The sequence below is a fragment of the Apus apus genome, chromosome 14, assembly GCF_020740795.1.
Source record: "Apus apus isolate bApuApu2 chromosome 14, bApuApu2.pri.cur, whole genome shotgun sequence".
Classification (NCBI taxonomy): Eukaryota; Metazoa; Chordata; class Aves; order Apodiformes; family Apodidae; genus Apus; species Apus apus.
In genome coordinates, this window is record NC_067295.1 from 13,617,300 (window position 1) to 13,630,768 (window position 13,469).

General features: G+C 40.3%; 1 protein-coding gene across 19 annotated transcripts in view; it reads right to left on the reverse strand.

The window, feature by feature from the left end:
• Positions 1-13,469, reverse strand: part of RBFOX1 (RNA binding fox-1 homolog 1) — a 1,074,031-nt gene that overhangs the window by 739,760 nt on the left and 320,802 nt on the right. Inside the window, exon 1 of one of the 19 annotated variants that reach the window (XM_051631820.1) lies at positions 12,907-12,982. The exons of 17 other annotated variants lie outside the window; for them this stretch is intronic. In XM_051631820.1, the coding sequence (XP_051487780.1) occupies positions 12,907-12,909 (3 nt within the window). In that variant the 5' untranslated portion in view covers positions 12,910-12,982. Of the gene's footprint in view, positions 1-12,906; positions 12,983-13,469 lie in introns of those variants that run through there. One more of the 19 variants, XM_051631823.1, reaches the window with a different exon arrangement.

Consider the following 13,469-nt stretch of genomic DNA (forward strand, 5'->3'; position numbering starts at 1 on the left):
GCAATTTAAACTATGTCCTTTGAGCAGTCTGCTGAGTAGTTACATACAGTGAAAGCTTGTTTGTATATGGATGTAGTGCCAGCCCAGGTTTAGAAAGCAGAAAGGAAAAAATGAAACGTTTTCAGTAAAATATTTTAATTAAACAGATGTGCATTAAGAGAGTGTTACAACCCTTGTTACTTCTTCCCGTACTATTTAATTCAGGGAAAAGTATTGTTTAAAAACAAAAAGGGCTCCATGGCAAGAACATACTGACATCTGCTGGCATTCTCTAAAGGCATTTCTCTAAGATTTCGATTTAACACCCTTAACATTTTCTTCTTTTCTAACAGGGCTGCAGAACAAACTAAGATTGTCCATATCTGCATATGACAAATTAAAATAGCATTCTGTACTTCCCAATCTTAAAGTGTGCATGACTTTCCACAGCTAAACAGACTACACAAATTTACTTGACTTCCATATTTGATTTCTAAAGTATCACAGGAAATTATGTTTATATTAAAATGCTCAGTGATAGGGCAGACAATTAACATTCAAATAATTATTTCCCTAATTTCTATGCCAACAAAAGACTGGCATTTCCAAATTACTATCAAAAAATGTAACTATACCTGTCACTCAGGCAAGGCTCATCATGGTACATATTGTCTCACAGTAATGGTTAGCAAATTAAAGGAACAGATGTTATTTGAATTAGCACCATAGCAAAAGGATACATGGAAAGACAACACACTAATCATCTAGCAAAACACATACTGAAAGCAGTACCTAAATATGCTGGAGAAGATCCATTATCTTTTATCATTTGACAAAATCAACACAGGTATTTTGATAGCCTGTTAGTATAGTTCAGAAGACTAAACAGCTTTTATGTCTACAGCATACAAAAGTCAGAAATTCCAGTTAATGCATATAGTTCCTGAAGCAGCTTTAACTTGAATCACTGTGAATATGGAACATTCTGCAAATTTTCAAGCACTTCTCAAGTTATTATTTGAAAAGTGTGCAATATATTCATTTAATACTTGCTGTTGGCATAGTATTTCAACATTTTCTCCCTCGTGTGCACTACAACACAAAGTTATGTTCGATAATTTAAGCACAAATTAGAAGGAATTCAAAATTATAGTTCATAGTGTCAGGAACTCGTATGTGTTGCACATAGATACCGAGGAAAAAATGTAGTATTAGAAACAGTGAACAATTGCCAAGCTGTGCTTAGTGGAAATCATAAATACCTTCCTTCATATTTTTGCAGCTGCAAGGTCAGTTCCTTTTATCAGCTTGTTGGTCAGTTCCTTTTATCAGCTCATTAGCTACACACATTTCATAGATGTAGAAGGATAAAAGAAAACACTGAATTCACCTTTCATTACTTGTGTCTATTTTTACTGTATGCACTAACCAGCACCTGTATTTCTTAGGCTAGACTTACTAAAAGAAGTGACAGCAGTTTTTAATCATGAAGAAATACACAGCTCACTTTCTTGAAAATGTTTAACTCAAAACTTTACAGCCCATTGGAAAACTAGGTAAATACATGGTTCTGACCAGAAGAAGAAGCAGCACCAACTTGTCTGGCTCACAGTTGCATCTCTCGGCCATGAAGCAAAGGTTCATGTCCCTTCCACTCAGAGGAAGAAGAAGGTAAACACCAACCTCTTAAGCAAAACAAACAATACATTTTACAGCAATGTAAAATCAAGCGCTCACCGAGAGCTTTTCAACAGCTTGCCAGGGAACAGAGCTGACTACCAGTGCCACACAGGCACGCCCGGCAAGAGAGCTCAAGCACCACACACAGCAGCAGCACAAGAGCAAGCAATTCATAAGCAATGGCCCAAGTACCCACATACTCCACAGTAGACACTATCCACGTCACATGCTCAACTATCAGAAGAAACACACAGGTATTTTTGTGACACTAGACACGCTTCTGTCATCGCCAGCTTGGCCATCTTCCATAGGTGTGCACACTTCCACAGTCCTAAGATGAGGTATTCCTCACTCTTGCAGAATCGTGCCAGGAAGGACCACCCATATTCAAGTGTCAAGCTCCAATAGTACTGTGTTATAATATTCATTTGCAATTGCCTTTCAATTTCCACATTTGAGACAGTCTAATTAGATTATCTAAACTGCTGCTATATTAAAAAGGGAAGGAAGGAAGGAAGGAAGGAAGGAAGGAAGGAAGGAAGGAAGGAAGGAAGGAAGGAAGGAAGGAAGGAAGGAAGGAAGGAAGGAAGGAAGGAAGGAAGGAAGGAAGGAAGGAAGGAAGGAAGGAAGGAAGGAAGGAAGGAAGGAAGGAAGGAAGGAAGGAAGGAAGGAAGGAAGGAAGGAAGGAAGGAAGGAAGGAAGGAAGGAAGGAAGGAAGGAAGGAAGGAAGGAAGGAAGGAAGGAAGGAAGGAAGGAAGGAAGGAAGGAAGGAAGGAAGGAAGGAAGGAAGGAAGGAAGGAAGGAAGGAAGGAAGCTATGTAGCTCTTTTCCCCCAATCAAACACAGTCACTGCACAAATACCAAGCCTAAGACATTTTAAAAAAACAACAAAAGACCAATTAGACCAGCTTTACTCTTAGCGATGGTTGAAGCTCCACTATGAACAGCTCTGGCGTATATTGGCAGAACTAATGAAGGAAGTAACAAGCGAGCTCAAATGATACAAGATGCAAAGACAATATTATTTCCTATTGATGTAAATAAGAGAAGATCTGTACCTTTTTAGAGCTACTTTGGAGAACTTCAAATAAGAGACTACAGGGCATTTTGAACAGCAAAATAAACAGCAAGTGTAGTATAAGATGTCAGGACAACATAAATTGGCAAGTCATTTTTTATGGAAATGTGGAAAACACATTGGCTTTGCATGTACTTCGACAACAATACTAAGATCTACTATTAGGATGGGTACAGGGCTTGATTTTAACACATTTTCAGGAACAAAGAAGCCAATTTACCACTTCAAATTTACCTCAACTAATAAAGATGCATCCACTTATGCAAATAAAAGAGTATTTGTTTATAAACAAACTGTAACTTTGACAGCAAAGCACAAACAACCACAGGTGCTGAACCATTTTATTTTGGCAAAGACAAGTCAGAAATAAGTAGAAAATAAGAGCTGATCATGTAGCTCACTCGTTCTCCATTTCTACTTATTTGCATGTATTGTTTTCTTGTGAACAGTATGCAACACGAAAGTTCATAGCAAAACTACTCCCAGGTCTAGAGCAATCATTATTGTAATCTAATTTGTATTTTAAACAACTCTTGAGCAACTTCAAAAATATTCTCACCTGAGAAAAATTTTTAAATATATAAATAAAATTTTCCACTTTAGAAATTACCATCCAGTCTTTCTGCTTCTTATGAAATCAGTGACAGAATACTTAACAGCTTCAGCAGGCAAACCATTTGTACTGTTGTACATGTGCTATCCACTAGAATATCTTAGAAATTTGGATTCATGTTTTATTCTATTACTTTGTAACAGTGCAAATAAGACCACATTGTTTTTAATGTCACAGGAAACTTCCCTGTTTTCATTTCTTTTGACTGCTTGCAAAGCTTTACAACAGAGAAGCATTATCTTGACTATTAGATATATCTAAGACTTGCATCTGGTTTAAGACACATCTCTAAAGCAATACTGATATGAAGAATTATTCATGTCCTGTTACTTTTATTTCATTCACAACACAAAAAACCCAAACACAACAATAAAAACACACACAACAAAACCCCACCACACCAAAACGTCAGGCATATACTGTCAATTAGACATCAACTGCACAGCAGTTCATGACATAGACCCTGACAAGATTATCAGAACTTTAACTCTGTAGTCATCACCGTAAAAGACATATGCTGTTGGAGCCCAGATTCCAGTGCTCATGGGCACTGCCATAAACTATTAAGAGACTTGATTTTCACCTGCATCACTGTTACTACTGCTAATTACAGAAAAAAATGGCTAAAGAGCAGCCAAGGAGATGAGTGCTTAGCAACTTTTCTCCAAAAGCCAAATTATCTAGAGTAAGCGTGAAATACAACCATGAAAAAATTAACTAACTATGACAAAGGGATAGAGCAAACTGCATCCAAAGCATTGGAATCCCTGTGTTCTCAGAACAAGAGCTCTTTCACACCTTGATGTTATTACAATGCCTCATGCAAACCTTCCTTTCCTACCTCTTCACTAAACAAAAGTTTTAGCAGAACGAGACAGCTGAAATACTAGGAAAAATAAAATTGTTACTTGCTACTTCTACCTCAGTAGTTTTCAGAGTAGGAAAATCAGGACTGGCCAAGTGCCACATTTAGGAAACACACACCCTACAATGGTTACCATGAGTTGTCTGCCAAAAATTTTCAAATTTTTCTTTTCTAAGTGGAAATAATCCTTGTCGATACAAACGGAGAACATAATGAATGGATAGCTCAACACCAGTGCTGGTTTCTGGAAAAATGGAAAAGACCCTAAACTGACTAGGAAAGCCTTATTTTGATTGTAGTAAGCAAAACCAACATGCACCCACAGCAGTAGCATAAAAGCTCTTTGCATAAGAATGTAACACTTAAAAGAGCAAAAGCAAAGATTATCTAATTTTTGAAGAAACTAGAACAATACTACGGGCTCCTGTAACAAAAAAGATGGACACTTCTTATAATAACAAGAGATTAACTCACTTATGTCTAATTACTTAACTATTTGGCTAGTTTGTTTCATCGTATGCTTTAATTATCCTGTTTTGTATAATCTATTAAGGTACATCCTTTGTATAAAACATATAAGGAAACGGTATCTTCTTAAGTTTAATCACTTTTATTGTCTGTGTTTTAAAATTGTTTTAAATTAGTTCTTTTCATTACAGACAGGATTTTTACCAAGTACTCAGAGATGGTATCATGACCTCACCATCCTTTTCAGCTGTCTCCAAGAGGCCCCTACAGTCCTACAGAACTCTATATCACAACATCTGAAATTTATAGTGATACACATCTGAATGCACTCTATCAAAAAAGGACTCTAATATTTAGAATATAGTAAAATATTTAGCTTCCTATGTAGACAAGTTTGTACATAATAAGATTTCGAGCAACACTCAAGTCCTTTTTAAAATCCACTCAGGTTCTAACAAACATGCATATCTTAGGAAAGGCCATTCTGTGGATACAATGAAAAAGAAGTTTTATTTCATTCCAAAGTGAGAATTCAACCACCAGGACTGAAACAATGAAAACAGGAAAACCTCAGGTTAACCACATCAAAGGGAAACAAGTAAGAAGTGTTATCACCAAAAGCTGATTACATACTTTGCTGCAGTGAGAAGGCAATTGCTGAAAACAAAGCTATGTTCCAAGTGATAAAAGGGGCCAAAGTACTGGACTGAATCATTCTGCCCATTTGAACCACTATGTCCCAAAAGTACTGATTAATCAGGTGCTCTATTGGATATGACAGTTCCCAGAGTGAGGATGAAAGATCGTATCAGCACCAAAGCTGACCAATTTGAAGGCATTTCACAGTGGGCAGAGTAAAAGACGGTTTCAGGATCAAAGAATCCATGATATTAGAACAAGGTTTACACAAAGCAAAAGGATCCATTTGTGCATGGTATCCCAGAGTGCTCTCTGCTGAGCTTTATGGGTGATTATTCCCACAGTGGCACAAGAACTTCAATAATCAGTTGCAGCCGGAGATTCAGTACTGAATCAAAATGAAAGCAACACTGTAAAATGGAAACAACACAATTAAAATGTAAATCCATAGATTTACATAGGTAGGAGGGACTGGAAAAAATAATGAAATCATCTGCTCTTAAGCTGAGGACATTCACAATGAAGCAAGTGTGCAAAACGTGCAATATGGACAATTTTGGTATTTGGCAAGAGTTCAATACTTATAATGACCAGGGGAAGCCCAATCGGTCTCCTGTGGAGGCAGCTGCAAACCAACATGTTGTCACGATGGCAACAGAGGAGAGGCCATCATGAAGGGAAGGAGCCATTTGGAGTGTCCTAAATTAAGGAGTGGGAAAAGGGGGTCTAATATCACCGAAAGATCAGAAGGACATCTAGATCCATTAATCTTCCCACTGGGTCACTCTATGTGGCTCAATTCAAACTGCACTCTGGGACTTCCTTAGCATTTATACTGTTTCAGACTTAGAATGGCAAATCACCATGTGGTAGATGATATTTTAGGCAGCTCAACTTCAATGCTGGAGGAAAGGACGTTAAGTAACTACTCACATAAACAGTGAACTACCTGTAGTGGAGTCAGATTTATTTATCTTTTTCTTTTTTAAATCCTAGAGCTTCACTGTAGAGTTTCATTGTAGTAGAAGATAATATTTCATCAAATTATTTCCTGTGACACTGATGAAAGACAACCACCCAGTAGCAGGACTTGAAATGGAAGCTTTCATCTTTTCCCACCAAACACGCAAGACTGCAAGCTCTGTGGTCAAGGACTGCACAGACTATTCAGCACCCCAAGGGAACATGTTGCAAAATTACATACATTTGAAGACAGAAGACAATGATTCTGAAGCTGGTGTTTAATGTTATATTCCATACTTTCCCACAGGGACTGTTTACAGGATCTTAATTTACTACCAAATTCATTTGCTCAACAAAATACCTGCAAAATACTGCATAATCCTTAATTTAGGAAAAAAATTATAAGTTTTATCTTATGTATTTACTTTGCTACCTAAAGAGATTATTATGCCATCTTTTTAGTTAGCTGCCAAGAATGAAAACTACATATTTGGGCCAATCCTACATGGAAAACCAATACTTGTGAGAAAAGTGGATTTTTTGTTTTATCAGGACAGACAAAGATATCAATATTGGCTCTGACAAAGACCATTAAGCCTTTTTTCTGGATCTCTGCCATTCAACATTGTCTAATTTTCTCTCCCCAAACTATAAAATGTCAATCCTCTACAACATATGGTGAAAAAAATCAGATATCTAAGACCTATTTAACAAAAGACAAATTAAAAAGATAAAAGCAGAAACTCAGGAACTGGCTAACAAGAGGAAAAGTAATGTCTGTTCATCAGCCAGACTACTTTTGTGAAAGATAACTGTCTTTATACAATGGACAGATATACAAAATAGAAGTGTTTTTCAAGACCAGACCATTATACAACATTTCACTCTCAAATCCAGGGCTCCAGATCTGTTTAAGGATCTCAAAGGCTTATTTATCACCTCTCATCTTATTGCTACCAAAAATAAGACACTTCAAAACAGTCTGTCAGGTTTTGTGAGACAATAGGGTTACATATATAACTGTGTGGTGCATATTTTTTTTTTTTCATGTGTAAGCTACAGGTATTTGAAAGACTGAAAAGCAGTAAAACACCCAAAAGACAGACAAAAGAGCAATCTAGGTTCTAGGAAACCAACTGCAACTGCATTGGGCTTTCTCCCCAGGACAGGACATATAAATTTACTACTGTTCTTTCTGATGTGATGATGGTGTTGATATCAAAACAACAGAAGTTATTAAAAAGAATATTAAAAAGTTATTTTACAACTTTCCAATGCAACTGGATTTTCCTCCACCTGTGTACAGGTGTTCTTCCACCTCCTCTACAACTGCTTTAACTATTAAGAGTACTTTGATCTGAAATAGTAGCACTTCCTTATTTAAACCTTCTCCTAAACTACCTACCCACATTTTCATGTACTTACACCCTCAGAATAGTATGCATTTAGAGTTAAAATGCTATACAACAAGTTTGCACTTCCTGAATTTCTCCAGAAAAAATAAGTATTTTCAGGCTGGCTTCTTATTGTTCTGATCCTACCATATTTGCTCACAGCTAATACAGACCCTGAACTCAGGGATAATAAAATCCCCAGAAAACCTTTGGAACCAGCAATCAGATGTGCAAGAGCCTATGAATGTCCTCACCAAGAAAAGTACATCAGCATGTATTCATATTTCCTTAGGTCCAAAAAAATCCAATGTAAAAGCAATTTAAAAATGACCAAGATAGGAAAGAAAAAGTAAAGGAAGAGTTTGAATTGCAACTTCCACCATGACAGACTCAAGACCAATGAGCTACAAAACATAGTGGAAACCTGGCAGTCACTATCTCCAGCTCTTGCTACCATTTGTTCAACAATGTGAGGCTTAAAAAAGAGTAATTGCTTGAAACATATTCTAGACTGTTTCCTTGTAATTCCTATTCTCGGAATCATATTCTGTTTTTTTTGTACCCTACACTTTCTTGGTCGGAGTTATACACTGCAGGATTGAAACCAAGTGTATTGCAAACTGAGAAAATCTGTATATTTCTCTGTGTTTGTAAGACTGATCACAAACAGCTGCATCTGGCCCTACAGTCACCATTATGCCACTTATCTTAAAAGTCATTTAGTTTTGCATGTTCGTCCTTTAGCACAATCAAAGCTCAACCTGCTGTAACAATACTCCCTTTAGACCTTTCTACCTGATGCAAAGAGGCAATTATTTTAATGGATACGAGTTTGCTTGGTCATTTTTACAAAATCTCCCTAACTGCCAGCAGGCAGTCTCCTGCTGACAGACACTCCCAGTTTGTGGCACAGTGCTTTCCACTCCAGGCAGTTACCTTAATTTTGGGGCACTGAATTGCACAGGTAGGTATTAAGGCATCTGCCAATCTGGAATTGCATATTTACCTTGTTCTTTTCAGTGTATTAGCTGCAATAGCATCTTGTTGTTACAAAACACAGGATTTTACAACTGCATCCAAAGTTGCAAAACGTTCTGGGTTTCTTAACTGGCTTTGAGAGAACTGTCATAGAGCTCTAGATTTGTGTACATGTTTTATGTTAGAGACACATCAAACAGCTTTTTAATCTCTGAAGGACACATACTTGCAAAATACCTAAAGGTTTCTTTCCCCTTGAAAAGACCCAAATAGCTGGTACCTCTTAACATGCCTCAGAAGCTATGGTAAATTTCTGAATATTCATCCAAAACTACAGATATTCTTACTTCTAGACAGGTTCCCTGCAAAGTACAAAATCTGGAGCAGCAGAAACATTAAACTATATACATACTTGGTGAAAATAAGTATTTCCAAGTATGAGACACACTTTTGACATTTGATGCTGCCTGATATCTAATTGTAATCCATACTGTGAATCAAACATGACCACTTCTTTGTGCTCTTCAGAATGTGACACATTTTCAGCACTGCTGTTACATACCACTGTTAATCCTAGCACCCCAAAAATATTTTCCTGTGTCAGGGAAGACTTCCTTCCAGTTTACACTAGTTTTTCAGTCCATTAACTTAACAGACACAGATAAAATTACCTTATTTACAGAAGGTTGTAATTTTAAGCATATTGTATTTTGGCAAAATAACACAGTTATGGAAAGAAAGTGTAATAAATTCTGATTGAGAACTTCATAAACAGCTGCCTGTTTAATTATTAAAGCATACATTCACAGAGGTGATAAAAATCAGTATCTACTAACTATTTTCAAGAATGCACAACATGAAGTTTCAGAGATGGCTTTAGACTTTCAAGACAGAGGATTTGCACTGCAAAATAACTATGGGCACTGAAAAAATCAATTATTTAATTAAAAGAATTAACTACTCATAGAAAAGCACAAGTAAGCAAATAAAAAAACAAAGAGCAACAATAAAAAGTAAAACTTCTCATTACTTACTTGGAAAAAGCTCCTTAGAGATAGGAGCTTTCTGTTCTCAGGAACTATTAACAGCTCAAATTCTGCACAATCAAGTCAAGAGAAGTTCTGCTGTAGATTTAGATTATTTCCCAATCAAGACCATAACAGTCAGGCCACATAGTATTCTGCTTGCTACTGTTTTAAACCCTGTCTGTTAACTTTGCTCCTCACTCTTCAGTTTTATCCACACACTACTTCTACAAACGTGCATGAGATAACAGCATCCCCAGTCATGGGAAGGAGTCAAGACCCAAGAATTTAGTAGAGAAAGTTCTAACATATACACAAAACAACCAGTTAAAAGGAAAATATTTTTCAGCTACTATATTTACCTTAAGTTGTAGTATCATGTATCAATCTTAATTATGAAAGACTGATCTTTTGTCAGACTAATACACCTTTCAGACAGCTGTATGCTTAATGTAACCATGCCTTCCATAACTGTAAATAACATTTCTTCTTGTAGTCAGCATTAAGATTTTTATCTTTACAGTATATAATGCTTATGATTAGGTGTAAACATCAGATAACACCATTTCAAAGCTACAGTGTGATAAATTAGTGGCAGGGAATTATTTAACTCACCCATTGGTCTCTTCTGTCTTTTATTTCTAGCTAGCTCAACTTCCCCCAGTGCAAGTGAACACCAAACAGCTTTTGTGGTCTTTAACAAAGCTCACCTGTCTGTGCAAAATAAGGCCAAGCATTCTACTTCCAATAAATCCCTCCTAAATACTAGGCAAAAACCTGGTAAAGCCAGCATCTATATAGGCCTGCCAGAGAAGCAGTAGGTCCCCCAAAAGCAGTAAAAAATACTGGAATAAGTGGACTGAGCATACCAGAGGGAGAGACAGTCTACAGGAAATGAGATAATTATTTAGAAAAGAATTAAGAAAGAGAATATACTAAGAAGAAAAAAGTGAGATGAATGAAAACAGCAAAAGCAGAAAGAAATATAGGAGGAGAAGGGGAATAGAAAATGTACACAAGCATTTATCAGAGATGACACAGGTACAAGTCGATCCTGCCCCGGGCAGACAGACCGACTACGTAAGTGGTTGAGTCCCCTTTGGCCTTGCTATTCCATGTTTAACTTCAAAAGGCCTTTGTGTAGGACTGCAGCTTGGGAAGCAAGGAGAAACTTCAAAACCCACCAGAATCAGCAGCCATGGCCTGAGGACACCACAGTCTCTCTCCTTGGCAGCAAGGGATTGCATATGTGTTGAGTACGTAGGCATCGCTATAGTAATTCACAGCGCTGGGAGATGGACCTTGCAATCCTCCATGTGTACTCACATGCCATACTGGAAATGCACCACATTATGCATGCAAGAATTGACAATCCCACTCTCTTTCTTGACACTTGAGTCCTGCCAGTAATTCTGCCATTTAAGGATATCGTTCCATGAAAACCAGAAAAGCATCCTCGCCACATCAAGGACACCAAGTATTTCAATTGCAAGAACTATAAAAATCATCAACACACTGTGAATTTTATTCATTACAATTGTCAGCTATGCTACTGATACTCAGTTAAGTACTAATAGAAAAATGATATATAGTCTTGACACTACAAATGCAGACTTCATTTCAGGAAATACCAAATCCTTTGTCTAATGTATCTACTCGAAGAATAAATTGTAAATGCACTTGGGTGGCCAAGCCTTTAAAGCCTACATAAGGTAGCTAGTACATTTGGACTACAATCAGAAATGCTACATTAAAATTGTTTCCCAAAAATTCAGTAACTCAAAACCATTCCAGTAAAAGAAAATAAAAAATAAAGACAAAATACCATAGTTTGAGCTATTCTAAATCCCTACTGTAATCCTGATAACTGGAGCATGTGATAACAAATACCTCCCTAAAAACTAAATGATGTACTGAGATACAGATCGGAATTCACACACAGAAAATACATATTTTGTCAAGCAGCTGTGAATATTTGGTCTCTAAAAAAAAATAATCATTTGGTTATGAGGTCTAATTACAATTTCGATTATAACGCCTCCACGATCATGAATCTCTACCACAGAGTGACAAAATCCTGTTTCTGCTTTTACAATCCATGCATACAATTGTTTTCACACTTCTAAACGACAAATGAAACACACAATTTCTTCCCTCTTTTAAGTAACATCAAGACTGGAGTGAGAAGTGCAGGAAGAGACTTGACAGTCTTGGGACAGCATCTTCTGCATCTGCTGTATTTTACAATCCAACTCGCCTAGAATAGGCTGAATTCTATATGAGGTGAAAAAACAGCCATCACTAAACTACTTAAAAATCTAACATACTATGCTACATTTGCAATTCAGAGGGAAGATAAACAAAAGCTGCAGATTTGGACAAGATCTTTCACGCTTCACTGATGTGAATCACTCCAGTCAAACTTCAGACCACATTCGTTCCACCATCTGCGGGAACCACGTTAAGTTGGCAGCACAATCTCCATCAGCCACACCACAAACTTGGGAGAGGCAGAGCATGTGCCACTGCCACACGGCCAACCCAGGCCTCCGCTGCAGCGTGGCAGCTGGAACACTTAACATCTAGGTAGTGCTGCTTCACCTGGAGTGAACACATATAGGCAACACTGACACATTTTCTCTGACGGACGAGTACAAGAGAAAACAGCATGATGAAGCACCTATAAAATAAGTAAATATTGGTGACTTACAGGCAAAGAGTTTCCCAGTTGCTTAATATCTGCACTCTTCTAATCAGTAACTCATCTGAAACCCGACTAGCCATTATTCTTGTTATGTTTTGTGAGCCAGCTCCCCGAAGCACCTTCCGAGACGTTACGCAGGAGCGCTCAGCCGGTACCGCCGGGCTCCCCGCGGCGCGCACTCGGGGCACGACAGCGCACCCCTGCCCGGCCCCGCCGCACCGACAAGGCGCTCCGAGCTCCCAGCCAGCGCCGCGCCCCGGCACCCGCAGCTCTCACCGCAGCCCCTGCCCCCCGAGAGCCCCCTCGTTCGCGGACGCGCAACCCTCCGCCCGGGCCGCCCCGGAAACTTTCCGGCCGAGGCGACCGGCGACAGCGGGAGCGCCTCCTTCTCGGGGGGAGGCCGGGGAGGGCGGAGCGGGGCCGGCAGCAGCCCCCGCCGCCGCGCACCTGCGGGGATGCCCCGCACCGAGCGGCCCCGCTACCCCTCAACACCCTCCGCGAGGCCGCGGCCGAAACTCACCATAAAGAGGCGAGCGGAGGCGAAGGATCGCGGCGCCTCTCCTGTCCGGAGCCAGCGGCCCCGCCAGGCAAGTCGCAGCGGGACACGGCTCCCGCAGCCGCAGCCCCTTCCCCGCGGGCAGCGCCGCCGCCCTCACCGCCGCATGCCGCGCCCCCGCCGCCGCCCGCCCGCCCCCGGCTCCGGCACCGGGGCGCCCGGCCCGCCGGGAGCTCCGCGGGCAGTGCCGAGACCCCGGGGGCTGTCCCCGCCGCGGCGACTGGGGAAGCGGAGGGGGCGAGCGGGCGGGCTCCCCGCTCTGCTCCGCTCAGCCGCGGCCGGCGGGAGCCCCGGCACCGGCCGGACAGGGACCTTCCCGGGGGCGGAGGTGCTGCCGCTCTCCAGCCGCCGCGGAAAGTGGCTCCGGAGCGGGCGGGCGGGCGGAGGTGACCTTCAAGCCCGGCGGGGCGGGCTGGGGTAGGAGAGAGAGCGGCGAGGGTCCGTCCTGCCGAGGGAGAACGGCGGCAGCAGCAGCCGGACGGGAGCGGGCGGTGAGATGCGGCGGGGCGGCGGCGCGGAGCCCCCGC